The 20,600-nt window shown below is 38.1% G+C and overlaps 1 protein-coding gene across 4 annotated transcripts in view; it reads left to right on the top strand.

The window, feature by feature from the left end:
* ZMAT3 (zinc finger matrin-type 3) overlaps positions 1-20,600 on the top strand; it is a 55,821-nt gene that overhangs the window by 13,501 nt on the left and 21,720 nt on the right. Inside the window, exons 1-2 of one of the 4 annotated variants that reach the window (XM_037046490.1) lie at positions 13,841-13,917; positions 17,519-17,845. In XM_037046490.1, coding sequence (XP_036902385.1) covers positions 17,576-17,845 — 270 coding nt within the window. In that variant the 5' untranslated portion in view covers positions 13,841-13,917; positions 17,519-17,575. Of the gene's footprint in view, positions 1-13,840; positions 14,084-14,110; positions 14,318-17,518; positions 17,846-20,600 lie in introns of those variants that run through there. The other 3 variants (XM_037046489.1, XM_037046492.1, XM_037046491.1) reach the window with 3 other exon arrangements.

A 20,600-nucleotide genomic window follows, 5' to 3' on the forward strand; every position in this document is an offset into this window, starting at 1 on the left:
GGGGGGAAGGGAATGAAGGGTTGGAATAGAACAACTGTAATGGTATAATCAATAAAATATATTAAAAAAAACGGGGGTGGGAGGGGGAAAAGGGGGGAGAAGGCACAGAAAATAGCATAGATGGAAGGTAGAAAATAGATAGGGGGAGGGCGAGAATAGTGGGGGAAATATAGAATCTAAAGAACTTGAGACACATGGTTATAAACTAAGGGGGGGGAGAATGGTGGGGGAGGGAGTGTGTGGGTAGGGGGGAATGAAGGGGGGGAATAGAACAACTGTAATGGTATAATCAATAAAATATATTTAAAAAAATTCCCATGAAGGTTGAGGTGCTGGAAGAAACTCCCAGCCTCACAGGAGAGTTCGTTGGAAAGACCCACAGGGTCCTAGAACGTACAAAAACTCACCCATCTGGGAATCAGCACCAGAGGGGCCCAATTTGATTGTGGGAAGTGGGGGAAGTGACTGAAATCTGGCAGAGAGTGGAGCAAGCACCATTGTTCCCTCTTGGACCCCTTCCCCACATACAGCATTACAACCCAGCAATATGCATTACCCAACCCTGGTGAACACCTAAGGTTCCGCCCATCTCTATGTAACAGGTATGTCAAGACAAAAAAAAATGGCCCAAATGAAAGAACAGATCAACGCTCCAGAAAAAATACAAGTAAGTGATGAAGAGAGAGCCAACCTATCAGATGCACAGTTCAAAACACTGGTAATAAGGATGCTCACAGAATTTGTTGAATTTGGTTGCAAATTAGATGAAAAAATGAAAGATACGCTAAGTGAAATAAAGGAAAATGTATAGGGAACCAGTAGTGATGGGAAGGAAACAGACTCAAATCAATGGTGTGGACCAGAAGGAAGAAAAAAAGACAACCAGAAAAGAATGAAGAAACAGGTATTCAAAAATATGAGGAGAGGCTTAGAAACCTTCAGGACAACTTTAAATGTTCCAACATTCGAATTATAGGGGTACCAGAAGGGGAGGAGGAATATCAAGAAGTAAAAAACTTATTTGAACAAATAATAAAGTAGAACTTCCCCAATCTGGCAAAGGAAATAGACTTCCAGGAAATCCAGGAAGCTCAGAGAGTCCCAAAGAAGGTGGACCCAAGGAGGAACACACTAAGGCACATCATAATTACATTACCTAAGATTGAAATTAAGGAGAGAATCCTAGAAACAGCAAGAGAAAAGGAGGCAGTTACCTACAAAGGAATGCCGGTAAGACTGTCAGTGGATTTCTCAAAAGAGACCTTGCAGGCAAGAAGGGGCTGGAAAAAAGTATTCCAAGTTATAAAAGGCAAGGACCCACATCCAAGATTGCTGTACCCAACAAAGCTTTCATTTAGAATGGAAGGACAGATAAAGTGCTTCTCAGATAAGGTAGAGTTAAAGGAGTTCATCATCACCAAGCCCTTATTATATGAGATGTTAAAGGGACTTATCTAAAAAAAAGATTAAAAACATTTACAGTAAAATGACAGCAAACTCACAATTAACAACCACACCTAAAACAAACAAACAAACAAACAAAAAACTAAACAAACTAGAACAGGAGCAGAACCACAGAACTGGAGATCACATGGACAGATATCAATAGGGGAGTGGGAAGAGGAGAGAGGGGGATAAGGTACAGAGAGTAAGTAGCATAGATGGTAGGTAGAAAATAGACAGGGGGAGGGTAACAATAGTATGGGAAATGTATAAGCCAAAGAACTTATATGTATGACCCATGGACATGAACTAAGGTGGGGGAATGTGGATGGGAGGAGATGTGCAGGGTGGAGGGGAATGAAGGGGAGGAAGTGGGACAACTGTAATAGCATAATCAACAAAATATATTTTAAAAAAGATTTGCTTTACATGTTTAGCTGCTCCTATGTTGGGTACATGAAGGTTTACTAGGGTTATATTCTCTTGTTGGATTGTTCTCTTTATCATTATGTACTGTCCTTCTTTGTCTTTTACTGTAACCTTATAAAGTCTATTTTGTCAGATATAAGTATTGCTACCTCAGCTTTTTTCTCCCTTTCCATTTGCATGAATTATCTTTTTTTTCACCCATTTACTCTTAGTCAGTGTTTATCTTTCGTCCTGAGGTGAGTCTCTTGAAGACAGCATATATATGAGTCTCGTTTTCTTATCCATTCAGCTTTTGAATTGAGCATTTAAGCCACTCACATTTAAAGAGATTATTGATATTTATATGTATGTCTCTGTGTGTATGTATATATACATAAACTACACACACACATACTTATATATTTTATTGCCATCTTATTTCTTAACTATGTCCCTCTGTTCCTTTCTTCTCCTTCTCCTTCTCCTCCTCCCCCCCTTTACCTTCTTGTGTTTTGCCTTTTTCTTTTCTTACCCTCCTCCTCTTCTTCCTCCTCCAGGCAAGCCCTTTAACATTAATTGGAATACTGGTTTGGTGGTAAGAAGCGCTTTAGCTTTTCTTTGTCTGGTAAACTCTATTTCTCTTTCAATTTTAAATGATAGACTTGCTGGGTAAAGTAGCCTTGGTTATAGGTCCTTGCTTTTCTTTCATCACCTTGAATAATTTTATGACAGTCCCTTCTGGCCTGAAATATTTTTGTTGAGAAATCAGATGACAGTTTTATGGGAGCTGCCTTGTAGGTAACTAACTTTTTTTTCTTGCAGCTCTTAAGATTCTATCTTTGTCTTTAAGCTTTACCATTTTAGTTATTATGTGTCTTGGTGTGGGCCTCTTTGGGTCCATCTTGTTTGGGACTCTCTGCACATCCTGGGCTTGTATGTATTTTTTCTTCACCAGGTTAGAGATGTTTTCAGTCATTTTTTTCTTCAAATATGTTCTCAATCCCTTGCTATCTCTCTTCTCCTAATGGTATCCCTATGATACAAATGTTGTTACAGTTCATGCTTCCCAAAGGTCCCTTAAACTTCTTTTTTTTAAATTCTTTTTTCTTTTTGCTCCTCTGCTTGGGTGTTTTTTTCTATAATGCCTCCTAAGTCCCTGATTTGATCCTCTGCTTAATCTAACTTATAGTTTATTTCTTACAGTGTATTATTTATTTCACCTATTGCATTACTTTTTCTGTCTGGTCCTTTTTTATGATTTCTGTCTTTTTTATGCTGCTGAGCATCCTTTGGCTCACAGGTCAGCACTCAGTCACTGAACCAGTCATCCTTATAACCATTACTTTGCTCTTTATTTCTCTACTATAAGTTACTACTTTTCTTTTTATTTTCTTTTTATAATTAATCAGTAATATGTGGGAAAATTCTTGAGTATACAATTGTTCTTAAATTACTTTCACCTTCTAGTTTTCGAATTATTTGATGATTCTTACTTGACTTAATTGTCATAATTTTTAAATGATCTGAATTAATTGTTTAATTTACCTTTAAGTGATCTGTTTTCTCTCTGGAATTTTCTAGACTCTCTGTTCTAGAATTTGATGATACTGGTGTAGTTTTATTTATGCATACTCCTCAGTACTCAATAGATTCTTTTAATATAGAAATTCTTTTACTTGGAAAAAATTATTATTTTACTCCTCCTTTGTTCTCTTTTTGGAATTCTTATTAGTCAGATATTATATCTTCTGTATCGTTCTTTTTGTTTTTGTTAAAATTATCTGCACCATAATCTATTTCTTTAATCTTTTCTTTGCTATACTATCTGGAACTTAGCAATCTGATCTATTGAATTTTAATTTTTATGATTAAATTTTAACTTTTCTGGAGGTATTTTCTGTTTTGTTATTACTTTAAAAATAATATTCTGTTTGGTCATATATCATATATGTGAAATCTTTCCCACCAAGGGGCATAACAAAATATCTGGATCCTAGACATCTGGCCAAGATGGAGGCGTAGGTAGATACACTTTGCCTTCTCATGTAACCAAAAGAAGGACAACAAATTTAAAAACAAAAAATAATCAGAACTGCCAAAAAGTCAAACTGTATGGAAGTCCGACAATCAAGGAGTTAAAAAAGAAACATTCATTCAGACTGGTAGGATGGGTAGAGATGGACAGCTGTGGGGAGAGGACGCATGGCAGGCAATGGCTTCCAAACTGGGCAGGTGGGGTGGTAGCTGGTGGTGAACCAAGTGGTCCCATATTTGTGTGTGGATAAACCGGGAGGAACAACTGGAGATCGAGACAGACTGTGCAACCCAGGGTTCGAGCATTGGGAAATAAAACCTCAAAACCTCTGGCTGTTAAAACCTGTGGGAGTTGCGGCAGTGGGAGAAACTCCCAGCCCCACAGGAGAGTTTGTTGGAGAGATCCACAGAACAAACACAAAGCTACCTACCTGGCAATCAGCACCAGAAAGGCCCAATTTACTTGTGAGTAGCTGGGGAAGTGACTGAAATCCTGCAGAGAGCTTAGCAGGTGGCATTGTTCCCTCTTGGACTGTTCCCCCACATACAGAGCAAAGCGGGTTGCCCTGCCCTGGTGAATAGTTAAGGCTCTGCCTCTCACAGTGTAACAGGCATGCAAGACAAAAAAGTATGGCCCAAATGAAAGAACAGATCAAAGCTCTCAAAACAGAACTAAGCAATGATGAGATTGCCAACCTATCAGATGCAGAGTTCAAAACACTGGTAGTCAAGATGGTCACAGAAATGGCTGAGTATGATCACAACATAGAGGAAAAAGTGAAGGCTATGCAAAGTGAAATAAAGGAAAGTATACAGGAAACCAACAGTTAAGGGAAGGGTGATTTGGAGCAGAAGGAAGAAATAATCATTCAACAAGAACAGAATGAAGAAATAAGAATTCAAAAAAGTGACAAGAGGTTTAGGAACCTCCAGTACAACTTTAAGTGTTCCAACAACTGAATCAGTGGTGCCAGAAGGAGAAGAGGAAGAGCGAGAAGCTGAAAACTTACTTGAAAAAATAATGAAGGAGAACTTCCCCAATCTGGCAAAGGAAGTAGATTTCCAGGAAGCTCAGAGAGTCCCACAGAAGTTTGACCAAAGGAAGTACACACCAAGGCACATCATAATTACACTAGCCAAGATTGAAGAGAAGGAGAGAATCTTAAAAACAGGAAGAGAAAAGGAGATAGTTACCTACAAAGGAGTTCCTATTAGACAATCAGCTGATAGTCTAATTTCTCAAAAGAAACTTTATAGGCCAGAAGGGGCTGAAAAGAAGTATTCAGAGTCATGAAAGGTAAGAACTTACATACAAGATTACTCTATCCAGCAAAACTATTAGAATGGAAGGGCAGATAAAGTGCTTCCTGGATAAGATCAAGTTAAAGGAGTTCATCCTCACCCAGCCCTTATTATATGAAATGTTAGAGTGACTTAGAAAAAGAAGATGATAAAAAATATGACTAGTATATGGAGATAACTGTATTTGAACAATAATAAGAATAAATAAATATGAACAGCAAAATGACAACAAACTCACAATTATCAACTGAATCTAAAACAAAAGCAAAAGCAAACAGCAAACAAGTAAAACAGGAACAGAATTATAGAAATGGAGATCACATGGAGGGCTATCAGTGGGGAGCAGAATGGGGGAGAATGGGGGAAAAGGTATAAGGAATAAAAAGCATAAATGGTAGGCACAAAATAGACAGGAAGGTTAAGAATAGTACAGAAAATGTAGAAGCCAAAGAACTAATATGTGTGACCCATGGACATGAACTAAGGCAGGGAATAAAGGTGGGGAGGCAGGTGCAGGTTGGAGGGGAATAAAGGGTAGAAAAAAAATGGGACAACTGTAATAACAATAAAATATTTTTTTTAATTAAAAAATCTTTGAATCTTTTCTTGTTGTCATTTTCTTGCATCTCAGGTGGGTTTTTTCCCCTTTTACACCCCCAGCTGCTTCTTTTGTTTGTTATTTCAGCATTAGATGTTAGAGACTCCCCTCAAATGTTTGGTGACTCAGACTATTCATTTATATTTCAAAGTAAGGTGCTAAAAAAGCTGAATGGCTTCCTTCACTATAGGGTGATTCGGGGGCTAGGATATCATTAGTATTAGATATTAGTAATTGTTTCAAGGCCATTCAGTTTTTGTGTTTTTTTTTTTAGGACCCTCTAGTATTCTGTTTGTGAGACATGTAGATGATCCACAAAAACTCTAGTGTGTAGGAAGGATCCTGACTTCTCACTACTCAGGATGTAGGTTTACACAATGTACTTCTCTACTATACTCTGCTGTACATTTTGTGCCTATTCTTGTGTCTAAGCATAGAGCCTTTCTGATTTTATTTTGTTCAGAGAGATTTCGTGGTTTGAGTGTGCTGGATTGAGAAGAGAACCTATTGTTTCAGTCATTTTGTATACTGACTTTTGATTTATTTCTCTATTTTTTTAGGTTTTATTTATTTATTTTTAGAGAGGAAGGGAAAGAGAGAGGGAGAGAAATATCAATGTATGGTTGCCTCTCATGAGTCCCCTGCCGGGAACTGACCTTCAACCCAGGCGTGTGCCCTGACTGGGAATCGAACCACGATTGTGTGGTTCGCACGCCTGCGCTCAATCCACTGAGCTACACCAGCCAGGGCTATTTCTCTGTTTTTATCTCTGCCTCTTATGCCCACAACTAGGGTACCTGACTTGTCCATATTTTGAGCCTCCCAAGGGTTCACTGAGATAAATCCACATGGTTCTTTGGGGGAGGCATCTTACAGCATCCTCTTCTTTTCTGCTATCATATCTCTTCCATCTTCCAAAAAGGATATCATTGTTGATATCATTTGCCAGCTGGTGTTCTTTGTTGTCCTCTTCCTTGTAAATTTAGTTATCTTTTTCAATAATATATTTAATGTCATTGTTCAGTGGGACTTTGGAGGGAGAGGAGTTAAATTTCTATGATAAATATGACATCTGGTTCTGTTTATTTTAATATATTTATTCTTGATATATAGTCAGTTTTCTATGTTATTCTCACCTATTCATCCACTCACCTAGCCATATTAATTTACTTAGAATTGTATTAAATCTGTGGGCTAATTTTTGTGAAACTGATATCTTTACAATACTGACTTTTCCATTCCTGAAATTCTTAATTTCTTCAAATATTCTTTGATATAGTTTAGTTAATTACTACCAGATTCTTGATATAGAGCTTGTATGTTTTCTGTAATCTTATTGATAGGTGTTTTATCACTTTTATTGGTCTAGGGAGTAGACTCTTATTTCAACCCTCCATTACATTTTTCTAATTGATTGTATAAAATATTTTTATATTTATCTAGTATCAGATAACTTCAGTGAACACTTGCATGTTCTGAAAAAGGAGAATTGATTTTTTATATGAGTGTGTATAAACATTTATATTTTTGTATCATATTTTAAAATTAATGTCATTTTATAGCAAAATATGAGATCACACTGGTTTACTAAGCTTGATAAGTTTTGTTAATATTATTTTTTATTTTCTTGCAGCAACTAATCTGGATTTTTCTTTTTTATGCAAATAAACATTATGTGTTAGTAGTTCCTCTTGTTGGAGACCTATTCACACACTTTGATTTGAGAAGTATTCTATGATCAAATACATTTGAAAATGCTATCTTAAAAGACCACCAGGCACCCAGCAGTAGCTCAAGAAGAACTTACAAACTGGAAGTACATTCAGTCTTCCTAACCAGCTTCTTTCTTTCAGGCTTGTCCTCTAAACTCAGACAGACATCAAACATTTTCTAAAAACTCCAAGATTCCTAGCATCCCTAGACATCTATGTTAGTGTATAACAAATCTCAATGTCAGGAAACTTCCTCACCCTGAGGCTATTTTGCTGTAGTTTAAGTCATTTCCTTTTATTCTTTCTTTAGTGGTGTTGGAGAGCAGGTTACTACTATTTCCTTGCATCTAAATCTTGGAGAAATGTCACGTGTACTTTAAAAATTCTTTTTGCCTTTCACCACCGTGAGTCTATAAAATGAGGACAATTCTGCCATTCAGTGGGGGGTGGGGGTGGATTTATTTGTAGCAGAATATTTGGAAAATATGTCCCATGATTTTAAAGGTGATACTTAAATATGAAGATGTTTATCTCACTCTCTTGTCTTTTTACCAAAGGTTTCCAAACTTGACTAATCTTTAAAACACCTGGGGAACTTAATAGACATTAAAAATTTTAGCCCTTTACCCCTGCAAATATATTAACTTTGAATACCAGATGGGTGGTTCTTGGAAACTTAAGTAATTTTTCACTTTGGAAGATTATAGAATCTCCTCTTTATTTATAGTGTTGTTATGCTTTGGTTTGGATTGTTTTTCATATGTTACCCTAAACAGTAGAGGAACTCTCTTATAAAGTTGGTGATTTATGTCCTTTGATTCTGGGACAATTTTCCCTTTAATTATTTCCCCCTTTCTTTGTTTTCTTTTCCTGGAATTTTATTTAACTGAGAATTTGAACTTCTGTAGTAGAGCCCTATTTTTCTTATTACTCATCATATAGTAATTATTTTTGACTTTTTGTTAACTTTTCTTAACCTTACCTTTTAGTGCTCCTATTGAATTTTTATTTTGATGGCCATACTTTGATCATGTATATAATTTCCTGCAGCTATTTTCTTATGTGGTGCTATAAAGTATGTTTATAAATTCCTTGATGCTCCCATCAAAATGTGTATTCTTAACAACCCTTTCTTTGAGTATGGGCTGGATTTAGTGCCTCGCTTGCAATGAATTTTTTTAAAAAATGCAAGTGATAGTATGTAAATTTTAGATAGCAGGTCATAAATGATACTGTGGGGGTTTTATTTCTCTTTCTATGGATTATTTACTGTAGGGGTAGCCAGTTGCCATGTCGTAAGAGCATGCAGTGGTGTTATGAATATTTCTGCGTAGTGAAAACAGGTCACCTGCCAACAGCTGTGTAAAATAAGTCATCTTAAAGACGATCCTCCAGCCCTGGCTGGTGTAGCTCAGTGGATTGAGTGCGGGCCTGCGAACCACACGATCGCGGTTCGATTCCCAATCAGGGCACATGCCTGGGTTACAGGCCAGTTCCCAGCATGGGACTCATGAGAGGCAACCACACATTGATATTTCTCTCCTCTCCTTTCCTCTAAAAGATAAATAAATTTAAAAAAATTAAAAAATCCTCCAGTCCTTGTCAAGTGTTCAGAAAACTGCATCCCAGCTGACAGCTGAACAGAAATCTCATGAGAGCCCTTGAGACAGAACCATCTTACTCCCAGATTCTTGACCCACAGAAACTGTGATATAATAAATGTTTCTTGTAAGTTGCTGAGTTTAGGGGTAATATGTCATGCAGCAATAGATAATTAACATGCTGAATGTTCCTATTTATAGCATCCTATTATTGTTTCATAGATGTTCTAACTTCTGTAATTTGACAGGGCATTAATAATCTTCATTTGTTTATTTTCCTCACTGCTTTGTCTCTAATCCCTTTTCGTTTCTTCTTTTCTCTCTCCCCCTTCTTCCCTCCCTCCTTTTTTGTCTTTTTCCTTTCTCCCTCCCTCCCTCCCTCCCTCCCTCCCTCCTTCCCTTCTTCCCTTCTGTCCTTCCTTCCTTCCTTTATAGTTGACAAAAAGCCAAAGACATGGAAGGGGATACAGATTCTGAAATGAGATGGTGGCAGGGGAGGCAAAGAAATGGCAAATGTCTGCTACAGGAATCAAGGAAGGTGAAGTAGGAGAAAAGAATAAATATAAGATTTCTCCCCTTCAGGGAAGATATCTGGGAATATATTCCAGAGATGTTTCGTTTGTTTCATTCACAACTTCATCAGCTATCATCAGCACTCAAATTCCTTAATTCATACCATATTTGGCAAGGATTTTAAATATAGTGTTAGTTAGAAGTACTCAGTGGTGATTCTACACTGTTTTCCTATTTCTAAAGCTATGTGATAGGTTAACCAAGAAGTTGTAAAGCTGCATTAAATTAATAAAGCTTGCATATTATTTGTAAATAGAATAAGTAAATTGAGTATTGATTAGCCTGACAGTAGTTCAAAGCTAATGTCAGTGGGATCATTGTAAACACCATAAACTACTGTCTGTGACTTTGAGTAAGTTTCTCAAATTTTAAGAACCTATTTTGTAAAATGTGAATATTAATAGTATCTACCCTAGGGTTGTTTTATTTTTTTTTATTTTTATTTTTTTAAATTCTTTTTTTTTAAATTGAATCTTTATTATTTTTTTTTAAATTTTATTTATTTATTTATTTATTTATCTTTAGAGGGGAAGGAGAGAGGGAGAGAAACATCAATGTATGGTTGCCTTTTGTGCATCCCCTGCTGGTAGTTAGCCTGCAAGGAACCGGCCTGCAACCCAGGCATGTGCCCTGACTGGGAATCGAACCACGATCGTCTGGTTCGCAGGCCCGCATTCAATCCACTGAGCTACACCAGCCAGGGCTGTAGGGTTGTTTTAAAGATTTAATAAGTTGCTTAAAACAGTGCCTGGCACAGTGTTCCCTGTCTGTTTTCTTCTTCTCCTTTTATTTCCTCTTATTTTGTCTTCTTATTCTCTTTTTTCTGCTGCTCCTTCACCTCATATTTTTCCTTAGTATTAGTTTTATACAACAATGTATTATATGAACCTTGAATACATCTTGGAGGAACGTCTGGCTTATTGGCTGCTTTCACAAGTCTTATCTGTCTGTCACTGGAGCCAAAAGAGCTCTAACCTAAGTTATATATGAATGTTTTTTCTGTTACCAGTTGTTATGAGCCAAATGGCTGTGTCCTCCCAAAATTCATATGTGATGATATTAGGAGGCGGAGTTTGTGAGGTAATTAGGGGTAGATGAGGTCATGTGGGTGGGGTCCTCATGATGGGAATTGTGCCTTTGTAAGAAGAGGCCAGAAAGCTTCATTCTCTCTCTCTTAGCCATGTGAGGGCACGCAAAGTCTGTCTGCCAACCAGAAAGAGGGCCCTCCCTAGACTCTAAACTGCTGGCACCTTGATCTTGGATTTCCCAGTCTCCAGAGCTGTGAGAAGTAAATTTCTGTGGTTTAAACCACCCAGTATGAGTTATTTTGTTACAGCAACCCAAACTAAGATACCCCTTAATGTTAACTCATGACATAAAAACAAAATATCACCTGTGAAAACACTAGTATTAGAAATCTATACAATCAGTCAAAATGTACTAGAATAATCTGTAGGGGAAGTAGAGTGATGCTTCTCAAAACATGTACCCAAACAAATATAACATGTTGTATTGAAGATGAATATTGATTTAACTTTTCACTTATTTTTGATTACTATTGATTACATTGGGCATATTTGTGAAGTCATGTATTTGCAAAGCACTAACAAAAACTTTTTCAACAAGATGTGTGAAGTTTTAGTCACAGAATAGCAATTGACAAAATTAATAAATGAAGTGAAGTCTATCACATATAAAACTGTGGGGGTGCTCATCTCCTTACTTTGTTGGCTAATACTGTTTTCTTTACAGAGGACATTTTATGTGAAAAAAGTTGCTTCTTTAATTCATATGTTTAACAAGACAGTGAAAATGATAAACGGTGAATGTTTCTTTTTACTGAAAATAATAACATTGTTTCAATGAAAAATAAATTTAGAGGGTATGTGAAGAAGTCAGAGATCATGAATCATTTGACTTTTAAATTTACATGTGATGAAAAATTATAGCTTTATTGGTAAAATCTCACTTTCTTCACTGAAATGTCTTTTGAAAAGTAATTTCCAAATTGTAAAATGTACTGACCCTGGGTTAAGGACTCTTAGTCATTCTTATTTCACTAGTGAGTTGTTCTCACAGAATGTCTGACATTAGCTTCAAATATCTGGTTGCACCCTATGATCTCTAGCTGCATTCTGATGGTCTCCTCTTGATGATTTCTCATCATAGCTTGTAATATAGTAAAAACAAACCAACAAACACACAAAAAACTCTTTTTATCTCTATCCATATATTTATGAAATTCTTGGGTCTCCAAACTATTGAGTTTTTTTTTAAGATTTTATTTCTCCATTTTTAGAGAGAAGGGAAGGAGAAAGAAAGAAACATCAATGTGTGGTTGCCCCCCACCGGGGAACTGGCCTACAACCCAGGCATGTGCCCCGACTGGGAATCGAACCGGGGGCCCTCTGATTCTCAGCCTGCACTCAATCCACTGAGCCACACCAGCCAGGGCCAAAATATTGAGCTTTATAGGTGTTCCTTGACTTGATCCTTCTGTTATCCTCCTCGCCCCTCCAAACCAACCTCTTTATCAGTTTGTTCTTTATTTCCATGTCTCTGGTTGTATTTTGCTCCTTTGAGTGTTTTGTTGCTTAGCTTCCACTTAAAAGTGAGATTATATGGTATTTGTCTTTCACCTTTTGGCTTATTTCACTTAGCATAATGCTCTCCAGTTTCATCCATGCTGACGTGAAGGGTAAGAGTTCCTTCTTTCTTTCTGCCGCATAGTATTCCATTGTGTAAATGTACCACAGTTTTTGATCCACTCATTTACTAATGGGCACTTAGACTGTTTCCAGCACTTGGCTATTGTAAATAATGCCATGAACATTGGGGTGCATAGGTTATCTTAATTTGGTGTTTCAGAATTCTTGAGGTCTAATCCAGCAGTGAAACTTCTGGGTTAAAAGGCAGTTCCATTTTTAGTTTTTTGAGGAAATTCCATCCTGTTTTTCACAGTGGCTACACCAGTCTGTTGATGGGAATGCAGACTGGTGCAGCCACTGTGGAAAACAGGATGGAATTTCTCAAGAAAGCAAAAATGAACTATTTACATTTTTTACACATAAAGTATGTATACATAAACAGTTGGAGAATCCATTCAGAAAAATTTTGTTTTCTACCCAGGTATGATAGATTACTGTTTCCAAATGGCCTGTGTACACTAGCTGTGTGTGTATGGTTGCTAAACAAATCACCTTATTTATGAATTCATTTCTGGAAAAGTCAGTCTCAGTTTGGTTTGTTGGCAATGGTTCTGAATGGTGTGTTTCAGCCAAAGAAACAGCCTTAATATCCTACAGTAGTTTGCCTACTAGGGCACATCTTACTATACTTAGGTCTCCTTGACATTTTAACTAGTGATTAAAAAATAAGCATACAATGATGTAACTATACTTAATGACAGTGAACAATACCCTTAAAATGATGAAAATGGCCGATTTGTATGTATTTTACCATAACTAATCCTCCAAGCAAAATTTCCTGTGGGAGAATTCTCAAATTAATAGACGTTTAGAGCTGGAATTTCCTCAGCTTATCTCGCAGTATCAACCCTAAAGGTGTCAAAGTTGACTGTGAGAGGATGTGGCATTCTGGTGTTAGCCAATCTTCCTGCTCTTGCCTGTCTTAAAGACTAGGCTCCAGCGGTCAGGAGAAAGTCTTCCTTTTTCTTGTCCATATTGGTGTAGCAGGACAGTGCAGACATGTAAGCGTGTTTGTGTGATTGGAGACCGTTGAGTAGGCAGTCAAGCTCTTCCTTCGTCCTGGGGTGAGGTGCAATTTAAAGGCTCTGTTCTGCAGTTAAAAGGGTCCTGGACGTTTGGCAGCTCCATTCAGCCTCTTTAGCCGGCAGCCAGCAGACTGAGGGCGCAGCTGGAATAAAAGAGCTTTAGATCTCAATGATAGCAGATGAAAGTTCTAAAAGCTCTGTCCAGGCTTCTGCTTTGAATCAACTTTCCAGGGTATATGATGAACATCTCTCAGGGCTTGTCCGCTGGGATGGACGGTGGTGCCTCTTCCTTTTGATGCCTGCCTTTGTTCCCATTCTGGCCCAGCACCCTTGAGCTACCGGAGTGCGCACCTGTGCAAAGAGCACCCAGCGCGCCCAGATTGCTGGAGACACTGAAGCTCGCCAAGGAGCCTGTTCCTCCAGGCACATGCGCAGTGGCAACCCGGCCGGCGCCTTCAGTCTCCTCCTCCGCCGCCTCCCGATTCCGCAGTCACTTCCTGCAGCTGTTTCCCTGTGGGTCTGGTTGCACTGACTTTGGAGTCAGCCTTCAGCTGCGGAGGGGCTTGGCGGGGACCAGCTGAGAAAGTTGCGCCGGGGTAGGCGGGGTTGAGGCGGGCCCAGCAGGGTGCAGGGGAGACGTCCCGACTCCCAGTGCGTCCCAGCGGTTCCTGTGGTTCCGGTAAGTGCGAGCAACCCGGAGCCTCAGGGACTAGCGGTCCTTCTGGCTGCAGTCTTTCCACCTGCTCTCCACGTGACAGGCTTGCGCTGCTTTTATTTATCTGTTTGTTTTTAAGCCTTTCACGTGCTCTATTTGGATATCTGGGCGTGCAGCAGCCTTGGCTTTGGCACTGGCCCCCACCTCCTGGGAGACTGGGGATTCCATTTTTCGTGATGGCATCCTTAAGGGATTGAGGTGCGTGTGTGCGTGGTCGCGTGTATACATGCATGCACATTTTAGGAATGTAAGGTATACGTGGGCGATGCTGAAGTATATGTTACTTTGATTCAAATATGTAAATGGTGCCCTAGGATTAGACATCGTCACAGCTGAGACTGGAAAATGTTCGCCAGTTCACCAAGGCCTCTTCTCCGGATTCCTGCGTTCTTTTGAGTCTTCCTTATATGATATACCTTGCCTCAGCGGATTATTTTTCTATTTTTCTCTCAGTCCTTCTGATTGTGTTCCGATGACCTCTGAATAACGCTCACTGCCTTTCATTGGTAGAATTCCCAATTTCAGACTTTGCTACTTTGCTGAGGTGCCAGTAACCTGTTCCTTTATACTGTTCCCTGTCTTCTGTAGCTTTCTCCTAATGAGAAAGTGATTAGCTTTAAAACAGTATGTGAAAAGTAGGCCCCAGTCTAGTCGTGAAAACTGTGCTAGGAACATTCCCTTTCTTTAAACAGGGTACACTGTGAAGCTTTGATTTTCTTTATTGTCCCCTCAACCCTTTCCAAACCGGGACATTAACCATCAAAAATCTTTCATTTATGCTACTTTAAGCATCAAATTGAATGGCTTTTATGATTTGAGGAATGTTTTATTTACATCAGCCCTCAAGTTAGTTTCTTTTAATCTAATGCAGTAGTCGAACGAATGTGAGTCACATGTACTTTGGTCTTTCTATATACCATAATTTGTGCTTTCACTTAAGGCTTGGCTTTATTTCTTCAGATTTATATTTTATGCTAATTTTTATTTTCAAATGTAGTAATACTTGGCGTAACTGTCATACATTGTTTTTGAAACTTGATATTTTGCTTGTTGAATATTAAAAAAATATTGGAATATCTAGCTAGTGTTTAAAACTTGTAAAGATAAACTACGATAATAGGTCAGTCTATACTTGGAGAGCATTTTTTCTTTAATTCGGGAGATTTTATCCCCTTTGGAAGGGGGCCTCTTGTACCTCAGTGCTTTGAGAGGGGCCTTTGGTGGGAGTCTGTAGGCGACATTAGGAGAGACACATGCTGCAATTTCTTCAAGTGAGAGTGAGCGTCCACAAAACAAGTCCAGACATGTCTAGACAATTGGTAGCATTTGATTTTCTGTTTATAGTGATGATTTTCTTTAATCCAGATGTTTTGACATCCTTCTCCACCATTTCTCTTCTGAACTGGTAGTTTGTTTATGACAATTTGGTATTAATGTGTCTCTGTAAAGGTAGTATGCGTAATCTTTTAATATCATGAATTATAATGAGGTAGTTAATGTTTTTGAAAGAGTGGTCTTTGTCTTCTTGGTTTTCCTTTTAGAAATGCCCGTTTATCTGTTTCTGCTTTCTCAATGTGTTTGCGTGATTTAATTGAGAAGATAATGTGATTGTAGAGAACCCGACTTTTTAAGTGTTCTAAGTCTGTATTGCTTTTCTTTATGTTCCCAAAGATATGGACATTATATTTCTACCTAAGAATAAAATAATATTATTGTTTTTATAGATGTTACAGTCAATGAGAAAGAAGTGTTGTTGAATACTATGACTAATGATGTGCTTTGCTTGTACTTTATGTACTTTGCTTGTAGCACATTATTTTCCCATTGCACTGATTGATATTCTTTGCTGCCCCAAGACGCTGAATTTTAATATAAAGCTTGTTACTTGATTGTGGTTTCCACATGTGTATACTTAATAAATTGGTAAAAGAGACTTTTAACTTATCAAAATGTACTTGCTTAATTTTATTAAATTTATTGTTGTCGTAAAATATACCCCTTTCTATTGCAGATGGCAGACTTTAGCAATTAAAATAGCCATATTCTATAGATCAAGAAAAGAGGTTTTAATAATATTGAGAGGGTGGAAGGAATAGTGGATTTTGAAGTACAGGTTTTAATTTGGGTTAGTTAGGATCATGGGAACTCAAAGTGTGCACCGTGGTTTATTTTGAGACACTTGGGGTTAGAAGATGCCATGTGGGTAGGAGGCAAGAGAACTCATGGATAAAATTGAAGAGGGATTGGGACATATTGAACCTTTTCTGAGGGAAACAGAATAGAGAGTATCAGTTATTTAATAAGAGGGGAAAGAAATAGCTGAAAGACTGAGGAAGTGGATTTATATTGGAGCTTGTGGTAGTGTGATCTATTACCTCATAGGACATTTACTTGATACATTATTTTTTGTTCAGGTAATTTACCTGTAGAGGGAGGGAAAATATTCTCATTTTATAGAGAACTCATGAATGTAGTCTAGGGCTAAATGAGGTGAACTCAAGGGCTTACAGGGTTGCAGGCAAGTAAATACAGGCAGCAGGCTGAGTGGGGACTTAAGTGGCCTGGAGAAGGTAGGCTTCGCTGTTGAGGACAGTGCCTTTCAGCACTAACTAGCTTTTGTGCCCATGTAGGGCTATGTGCCAAATGTTGCCAATTCTTTTTTATCAAAAGAAGCCACGAGTCACTTTGTTTTTAAATGCAAAATGAAAGCAAAACAAAACACTATATTCAAAACAGAACATAGCTATGGCTGCATAGCTTAGAGTCTGTCTGCAGCCTCTGCTGGGAGGAGTCATTGGCTCAGCTCTTTAGGTATTGGTAGTTGATCAGAAGGTGCACTTTTATTTATTTTTGTCACATGGTAATGTTGAGTTATTCTTGGACTCCCTTAATATTTAGGTAGTTCTAGAAGTGTCTTAAGAATTCTGAGAAGTGACATTATTTCATTTTTTTCATATAATTTGGATGAAAGACTAGTTTGGTTGGAAACTAGACTATTGCTAAGGTTCTTAGCTGGTGGAATTTTGTGTATGCATGATTATCAAGAGTGTTTAAGTGTAAGTGTGCTTGATGGAAGGCGTCTGGGCTAGGTGACCTTTGATGCCCATTTCAGCCAAGTGATTTTTAGATTTAATTAGTCATGGATGCAATGCTACTAATGTTCATGGGCCAGAGGGACCACAGCTGGAACTGTGCCAAGCAAAACAAAGCCAATTGATAAACCTGTTTTCAGTGGAAGAGCATCCTCTCAATGTGGATTAACAGATGGGAAATCTGTTAAGATGAGACAGAAGTCCCCAAAATGGGTTGAAGAAGTAGAAAAATGGGTTGTGTGGTCATTTACATTTCATATTGCTCAGGTCACATTTTCAAGTGAGTTTGTTTTTGCTTTTGGTTCAGAATTGAAGACCCAACTTCTCCTCACACATTGGATTATGCCCAAGGCTTTTCTACCCAATGATTCTCTTGCAACACGCCGGGCTTCCTCTGCCTAAGCGGCCCACATCCTCTCTTCCTATGTCAGTGGCCACCAGGTCTACAGGAACCTTGCAGCATTCGCTGCAGAAGCCTTTTGGGCAGGAGGCTTCCTTACCTCTGGCAGGGGAAGAAGAATTACCGAAGGGAGGGGAGCAAGACTCTGCCCTGGAGGAGCTGTGTAAGCCCCTATACTGCAAACTCTGCAATGTCACCTTGAACTCAGCACAGCAAGCCCAGGCTCACTATCAGGTAAGGGAAGAAAAGAAAATCAGGTGTTTAGTGGGGAACATTTTAAGGCTTTACCCCTTTTGGAGTTTTCTCTCCTGATATGCCTGGAATAATCAAGGTGGCTTAGTGAACAAGTAGGTATTAGTTTGACTAAAAGCATAATATTTGTACTTTGAAAGAAAGCATCATTTATTGTAAAATGGGATCTTAACCACCTGTACTTAGCTGTATGGTGTTTGATAGCTTACCTGTCATTGTAAGCAAATGTACGCCTTCTATGTTGGTGAAAAAGCCTAACAAACCTGTGATTCCAAGGACAGGTATTTGACACATGATGTACCAAACTCAATGTCAGGATTGCCTGGAGGCATTAGTCTTATAAATATTCTCTTCCCTCTGATACAATTTGCATTGGTTCAAGGTAATCTCTGTCTATGTATCTTGTGTTTTTAACCTCTGACTCTTCCTATATATCTTATCACTGCTAAGGACAACACAAGTATCTTCTGCAGTGAGAATAAAATGACATTGGAATATTGAACCTTACCCTTCATTTATAAGAGCACACTCTGATTTTTTTTAGTCCATCATTGTGAACTGATAATTGTGTCTAAGATTTAAAGCTGTCTCTTCCATGTAGAATAGTTAGTGGAAAAGACAATTTTAAAGGATGAGTGGAAAATTAAATTTTGGCTACAAGGAGAGGGTACAGTATTTCTTCCTATTCTGTATTGTTGTCTAAAATCACATAATTTTCTCCTTTTTTTTTTGAGAAAAGAGACCTGAGAAGCAAGTGAGGCCAAATGCCATTGAGTGAAAGGGTGTCTTCTGGGTCACCATTGATCTGATTATTTAGTGCTCGCTTCGGCAGCACATATACTAAAATTGGAACAATCTGATTATTTATTCTCTCTATGAATATGTGCAGTAATGATTCAGTATGGTAGAACAATGAGTTCCACAGGCATTGTTTCCTGTCATGCCACTATAAGTTTTTCCAACTTCAAGTTTTTATTTATTCTTTGTGTAAGTCTTTTTTTGTTTGATCCTAAAAACTGATGATTGTGTCACTTTCTGATTATACATCAGTATTTTGATGGTGTGTTGTTTTCTCTGGAATTTAGGGAAGATATGACATGTTGTTCCCCTGAAGTTCCCTTTGTTTTGGTTTGTTTTTCCCTCAGGTGCAAAGAGGTGACTTAATTAGACCTCTCAGATCTTGGCACATGTCATCCTTGCTTCATACAGGCATCTTCTGGTTCTATTGTTATAGTTTTTCCCCTTACCCCAATCCCTGCTCTCGTTCCCTCTGGGTACCACTTTCCACCACAATGGTTTGATATCAAAGGGTCTCTTTTTACCTGTTTTATCATTCAGGTGGGTAAATGATAAAACAGGTCTGTTAGGATGATGCATTTAAGACCCAAAACTTAGTGTTAGTTTTCCTCTTCATTCATTCTTGTGGAATGTTCAGTTTTATGGCCCAAGACTTAACTTTGAAAATTCAAACCTGGGTTTTAAACTTTTGATTTGTAGCTGTCTCTAATAAATCATTAAATTGGAAGCAGACCTACTTGCGTGTTCTTTAAAGAAGAGTTGTCTACTTTTATGAGGTAAAATTCTTGGGCAATGAATAATTTAATATGTGTGCATGGGTTATACCTATACCTCCTGCTTTCCCCCCTCCTAATATCACTTTGTGTTTCTATAGAAAGTGATGGATGCTTCTAGTTATGCATAGAGAGAATTCCCTTTGAGCAGGGTCATTGGAGTATAAGGCTTAAAATTGGTAAGAAAGAGAATCATCATTTATTTTGTTTTGTTCTGCATTTGTATGTGTGTGCTCTGAACTTTTTAGTTGATGAGATTAGTGAATCTAATTAATTGCAGCTCTATTAGACATACAGTGAATACACAAATTGGAAAATGTAAGAAAAGGGAAATAAAGCTGCGGTAAATTTCTCAGTAATCAGAATTATTAAGTGGAAAAAATGGAAGAGAAGGGACAGTCTGTTGTAGGGGACAATGTAAGGAGCCGAGATCTAGGGTAAACATAGAGTGAAGAAGTAGCAAGTGGGTATTAAGAAAGTAAAACCTAATAGAAAATGTAAAGTTTTGGTGTAATCCAAGTGTGTTTCTAAGAATTTAGAAGCAGAGATTTGAATGTAACCAATGTTAATGGTAATTTTTAGAGAGGGAGACAAGGCAAGCAGTTTCATTAGAAGATCAGAGAAGAAAGCTAATCTTAGAAGTGAGATCTGGATTTTAGCAATACACACATGCTCAAAATGAGAGAATGTATCTCAAAAGAGAATCAGCATAATAAACAATGAAGGCATGAACCTAACCTACATGGGCGAATCAATATAGAAGGAAAGCATAGGCGTGTTAGCCTGAAAGATGTGTCCAAGGCTGCACGAATGGTATTTAAACAAGCAGTGATTCTGAAAGGTTTCCTTGACATTTCTTGTATTACTGGTTTGGTGGTGGTGAACTCCTTCAGCTTTTTCCTGTGTGCGAAGCTCTTTCTCTGTCCTTTGATTCTGTAGCTTTACTGGGGAGAGTAATATTGGTTGTAGATCCTTGCTTCTCATCACTTTGAACAGTTCATTCCATTTCCTTCTATACAGCAAAGTTCCTGTTTAGTAATCAGCTGACAGTCTCATGAGAGTGCCCTTATAGATAACTAACTGCTTTTCTTTTGCAGCTTTCAGGAGTCTCTCTTTGTCTTCAGCTTTTGGCATTTGAATTATGTTGTGTCTTTGGGCAGGCCCCT

This window comes from Sturnira hondurensis, unplaced genomic scaffold (genome assembly GCF_014824575.4).
Source record: "Sturnira hondurensis isolate 20B ecotype Veracruz unplaced genomic scaffold, ASM1482457v3 Scaffold0005279, whole genome shotgun sequence".
Taxonomy (NCBI): domain Eukaryota; kingdom Metazoa; phylum Chordata; class Mammalia; order Chiroptera; family Phyllostomidae; genus Sturnira; species Sturnira hondurensis.